The sequence below is a fragment of the Ipomoea triloba genome, chromosome 15 (genome assembly GCF_003576645.1).
Source record: "Ipomoea triloba cultivar NCNSP0323 chromosome 15, ASM357664v1".
In the NCBI taxonomy this organism is placed as follows: domain Eukaryota; kingdom Viridiplantae; phylum Streptophyta; class Magnoliopsida; order Solanales; family Convolvulaceae; genus Ipomoea; species Ipomoea triloba.
The window spans coordinates 1,804,924-1,811,058 of NC_044930.1; the positions used below are offsets into that span (position 1 = coordinate 1,804,924).

Genomic DNA, 6,135 nt, shown 5'->3' on the forward strand with positions numbered 1-6,135 from the left:
CAAGTGAAAGTGGACTTGCCACTTCACAAATTGAATGAAATAAAAGTCAAAATTTAAATAAACACATATGACACAAATGTATACATTCTTCAATTAATTTAATATACTTCTAATAAGTTTTAACACCATACTTAATCTCATTGTTCTTGCTTTAAAAATTAGAAGATGAGATAAATCGCAGAATGTGACTCAACTAGCCTACATGTCCCTAAATTCTTGTATATTGTACCAACAACAATGTCAAATCTATATCTTCCTACCATTTTTTAATCGTAGGATTTGAACCATGTACACTGAGGTAGTAGCAAAATAAAATTTATAAACTTATTTTCAAATTTTAATAATATTGTACATGAAGAAGGTTGATTTGTCTATCTAATATACTACTAATATAGTACGAACTATCTAAAACACCACACACCCACCCCCACCCCCACTCCCACTATAAAAATAGCTCGTGTAGCCCTGAAAGAGGTGATGACTAAGTGGATGGATGAAACATGATTTCTCGTACCTAAATGTCATGTGTTCGATTCTTGCAAACACCCTTACTCGAACATGTCGCACAAGATTTTCTTTATTGCGATTTACCTTTGCTGTATAATTTGCGGACTATTACTTACGAACATGATTTACCGTGTGCATACCCTTGGATTTCCTAGTTATTCAAAATAAAATAACTACATCTCTTACTATGATTTACTTGTACAAATTGTGTTTGCAAAGTTTGATTCCTAGTAAATCAACTAATGAAATCAAAATAACTCCCCATATATCATTGGAAACCCTAAGCGGCCATGGCACCCTAGGAGTGGCATAATTGAGTGAGTGAGGCATCATAATTGTTTATGAGATGAATGAGCATATGAAGGAGAGGCATGAGGCATCTCTTCTATCATAACCACATTCAAACTTACATACATCAAAATACCCGCCGGTGGAATGATTGCGATTGTGGGGCGTATGATTGAAAGCCAACAATTCTTCTGCCCATACTTCTTACACTTCCACACCCTAAAGTTAATTGTTTTTTGTTTTCTTTTTAATAATTTTTTTTTTTGTCTTGTAATGATGACTCATTTTTTGACCAACTAACTTTGGCTTTTGATTTACGTCTTCTCCGATCCCGCGTGGGATACTCAATCAAAAAGTTGGGGTGGTCTCTTTTTTCTAGTGATTAGCCAGTAATTAGATTCCAAATCATCGGACCATAAAAACCACTAACATAACTAATCGCCGACTTGAGTACCATGATTAGAGTAAAGACAAGCATGCCCATAAACACATTTTTCCTAACTAGATTAAGAAACTTTGCGTGTGAACATAACATTTTAAATGATGTTTTTTTTACTGTTGTTTTTTTGTGATGGGACAAAAGTAAGCCTAAGGTTGAAATAGGAATCAGGATGTCTATTGAGGGGTGGCATAGGAATATATTCATTAGGAGACTAATAACCCTACATAGAGTGGCTCTATTATAACAATCGTTATATTGTGAATCAGGTCGAGTGTACTACTAGCACATTATGAACTCTATTCAAATTATATACAAGTTGTAATTAATATATTATGTACATATAATTAACGTATTAGGTACTTTCAAATTTTTTGTAGGTACATAAGTTTTCTTATAGAAAGTGCATAATATATTAACAAGAAGTATGTATATAATCTTAACCAAGATTTACAATGTGCATGATGAATTCTGATCCATAATTTCACCAGGATAACTTCACTAACCTAGGTTGCACATGGGTCAGCCTTGTGCGCGCAAACAAGCTCGGGTTCACATAGACTCGCGCAAACAAGCTAGGTTACAACCATACCAACAGTTATACTATAGACTTGGGACCACATTGCAAGGTGAACCCGTGTCCATTTACATATTATATACAAAATATTCACAATTCAAATTGTGAACATTTAGTATATAAATTGTGTATTTTAGACCCGAATTTACCTTGTAAGGTGGATCAGGGTCCATAGAATAATTTGCCCACCCCAACACACAAATATGTTGGAACATTATTAGTATGGACTCGTGCATGTTGTTTTAGAGACAATTTGCCCAAGACCAATTCAATCAATGATGTAAAAGACCAACCCAAATGTAAAGGGTGTTGTGTTAACTGGGCTAATAATAAATGGACTGTTAAGCCCTTAAGATTAAACTGAATTAGGGTAGCCTACCCTCCCTTGAATGCGGAATAAAGTGTAAAGCCCATCTACATTATGGGCATTGTGCATGGTCTTATTATATCCTTATTCTATTTGTTTTGTGTCTCATATATTATATATATCCCGACTTTAACTACAAGTTGGACACTCAATACCTTAGAATGCATGTAGTAGCCATATAAAATAATAGTTTTGAAAAATGAAAAATGTTTTCCACTCCTACAATTATCACTCTCTATTAAAATCCCAGAAAAAAAAATGAAAACAATTTTTTTATGTCTTACTTCTGAATTGGCTACCGCATCCTAAGTTAATAATGAATTCACATATCTAATAAAAGGATGACATGTCAAGAAATGTATGTCGACTAGGGATTGGTAATTGTAGGAATATCTAGTATGGTTCTTGAAAAACTCCCACGTCGTTTGTGTGCGTGTGTGTATTGTACTTATGATTGAAAAAGTCACTAGACGCCCGTGTATTTTTTTTATTTTATTATTTTTAAAAAGTTTGTCCAAAATTTTGTAAGACGAATAATTATAAACTATTTAATACTTTAATAGGTAATACTAAAATATTAAATATTAACCTAAAAATCTATAGTTTGAACAATTTAGGGTTATTTTGCTCAAAACAATTTCGTTTGGTGTGAAATAACTCATTTAAAAAAAAATATAAATAAAGAGAACAATAGCTAATCGGCGGCCTAGTCGGCGCCTAGGTGGTTAACGCCTAAGCGGGCTATGCGGCACTTAGGTGTCCTAGTCAGGCGCCTAGCCGGCCGGCCGTCTAGACCACTAATTATAGTGATACGCTAGACGACAAGTTAAACCCTAGGGGATAGGCGGAAATTTTGCAACACTGATTATACTTTTATTTAAGATTTTCTCTGCATAATTCTGTTGGGTCAAAATATGATGTGATTGGAGTGAGAGAGATTTCACCTTTGGTGCACGACTAAATAAAATGAATAAACATAAATTATATTAACATGATGATATTATTGATATAGTCCTTGAGCCGAATGTCCTGATTATATATAACTACATATCTCAACGCTCTTACCATGGAGACTGGTGGAGGAAGTAAATTGCGAGAGGTCTTAAAATGTTTAACTCTTTGTGCCACAACAATGTCAAATCCTTAACCCTCTTTTTTGGTGCACCCTATTACTACTTGCAAAGTAAAATTTTAATTTAATTGCATTATATTTAGGGTCGATGAATCAATTGAGTTGTGTCTCCGAACTGTTTTAATGTATTATGAAAGAGAAGCAACGTAGCCATCATAGAATTTTCTTTAAAGAAAAATTTGGCGTACGTGTAACATGCATGCATGGACCGTCCTTTTACAAGTTCCATTCAATTCTTTAAATTGGCAATATGACTTTGTGAGTAGCAATGCATTAATTCTTGGTACCTAATTAAGGTGTTGAAAGGTTCCAGCAACTGTCATTAATTATACTTGCATTATTATAGTAGTGAAGATTAGGGAAACTATCTTCATGTCGGCTAAGGCCTAGGCAGAGCCAAAAATATCAATGATTGAGAGATGAAAAATAAAAGCATTTTGAAACACATTAACAATTGTTCTTGGTATAACATGAAATAGCTAGGTAAGAACAAAATGAAATTTAGATGCAGAATTAATGCCATATATAGTGATTTTGTCACGTTTAATTTTAAACTTTTAAATTGATCACATGTGATCGATGGACTTTCAAATTGTTTTCATTTATAATCCAAGTTAACTACTCATGATTCTTTAATTTTTAAAATTTAACCATCCGTAGTGCCAGGGAAGGACAAATTGTAACATTGCTATTTCCATTAAACAAATTACATATTGAAAATGAGAGGTACACAAAAGCTGACTTGTACAATTGTATGTTCTTGTATACGACAAAAACATGTGCAGATAATGATACAATTCTCATATTCTCTCAATCCCTGTAATATTTCACTCACAGAGCAACAAAGGTAGAGTAAAAACACACCAAAACGGACAAATAATCTGGGAGACAACAGAAGACAGACAGGTAAATAGTAGGAGTGAGAAAATTATAATTTTCCTCAATTGGGTCTCCTACAGTTTGACCTAATCTCTCCATTGGACCCAGTTAAGGGGCTAATATTTCCCATATTAATCATTGATTGAACAAAGCTCTCAAAGAAGGCAGTTTGATTTGCACTGAAATTGTTGACAATGGCAATGGTTGGAGCCCCAGATGTTGAGAACAACTCCTGATCTGATTGCAGAAGCCCACGGTTGGTCTGTAAATTTGAGAAATAATTGTTGTCGAAGGTGTCTGGGGTTGTCGGGTCAAGGTTGGTCACGGTGAATCCAGACCCACCTTGTGGACAAATTTGTTGTAAAGTGGCTAAGTAGGTTGTGTTTAAGGTCGGATCAGGGTTGCCGGTGTTGCTGAAGTTGAATAACCGGGGACTAAATGTACGACACTGTGCACGTCCAAACGTATGAGCACCTGAAACAAAATAGGGTTAATATGTATCAAAATTCGATTAAATATACATTTTTTTTGGTTGACGAGAGAAATCGGTATTCACTATTCGACGACATGCCTGGGATAAACCCTACCTAGCAAAGGGTCACATGGAATGAAACCAGCCTAGGTTACCTATAGCTGATCAACTCAAACCTAGAATGATAATATGGCGAGAAAAATAACCAACCTAGGTTACCCATAACTGATTGGCTCAAACATGAAAACCAATTGACTTTTTTTACTGAGAGTTAAACTTGAACCCTTGTGGTTACCATTTATCAAGTTAAAAACGTACCAACTTGGTTAAGGTAGCCCCAAATTAACCTTATCTTGTATAGTAGAGTGCATATAATGGTGCAATATGAAAAAAAAAAGAAAAAAAAAAAAGAAAAGTTAATGCAACAAAATTCAACACATTTAGTCATATCACCAGTAGTATGAAAAGAAAGGGGTTAATATGTGGGGTTTTGTGCTGTCTATGTATATTTGTGTGTATGCATACGTATATATACATACATTGAACGTACCAGATAACGCTACAAGATCATTAACATTCAATCCAACGTTTGTAAACTTTTGTGTTAAGTTGGTTAAGTTTTCAAAGGGAGAAGGAAGACTAGTGTTAGCTCCTCCCTGGTTTGCTGTCCTGCCGTCTCTTCTCCCTAACAACACATTCCATGAAGGACCACCAGCCTGCATCCATGCACGCACAATATATTCAATCACTAATTCCTCACCTATATATGCAAATCTTCCATGATATATAAAACCAAAGCAAAAAAGGAGAAAAATTGTAAAATTACCAGAGAAACTGAGGATTCAGAAGCCAACGCCAGAATATCAGCACAGGAAACAACACCGGGACAGGCATTCTCAACTGCGGTCTTAATGTTGTCAACAACGTCGAAACCCCTGGTGGAGTTGGTGTTTGGGAGTGCATCTTTCTCACTAACAATGGTTGTTCCATTGTTGTCTAACAAAAGAGAACCATCACATCCCTAGACACCAAACAAACATCATTAACAATTTTGAATTCAAAACAACTCTATATATAAATAAAACAGATTGCATATATTCGTTTTATAATTTACATCAACGAAGCAGTCGTGAAAATGGAGACGAATAAGACTACCACCAATGCGAGCATCGTTTTGCAACGCCTGTTGAATCACAGTGCGGACAATTGAGGACACATTAGGGCATGTGGTGGAGTAAAAAGTGGAACTTAACTGAGCATTTGAGTGAGAGGAGAAGATGAAAATGGCGAGTGCCATGGCTAAAAGGGGAGAAAAAGAAGCCATTTTTGCTGATATCTTATTGGGTAATAATTAATGCCTAAGTGGATGATGATTAGATGGGGGGATATGCGTAGGCATTATATAGTGGAAGAAAGGAGTGTACTTTTTTTTTTTTTTTTTTTTTGACACTTCCTTCTAAAATAATTAAACATA

General features: G+C 35.0%; 1 protein-coding gene across 1 annotated transcript; it reads right to left on the reverse strand.

Moving 5' to 3' along the window:
- Window positions 1-3,970: 3,970 nt before the first annotated feature.
- On the reverse strand, window positions 3,971-6,010 carry LOC116006075 (peroxidase 15). The gene is made up of 4 exons (XM_031246341.1): window positions 5,776-6,010; window positions 5,488-5,682; window positions 5,212-5,377; window positions 3,971-4,663 (listed from the first exon to the last, which is right to left on the reverse strand). Exons 1-4 carry the CDS (start codon window positions 5,983-5,985, stop codon window positions 4,251-4,253), a joined length of 984 nt encoding a protein of 327 aa, XP_031102201.1. The 5' UTR covers window positions 5,986-6,010; the 3' UTR covers window positions 3,971-4,250.
- Between the last annotated feature and the right edge of the window lie 125 nt (window positions 6,011-6,135).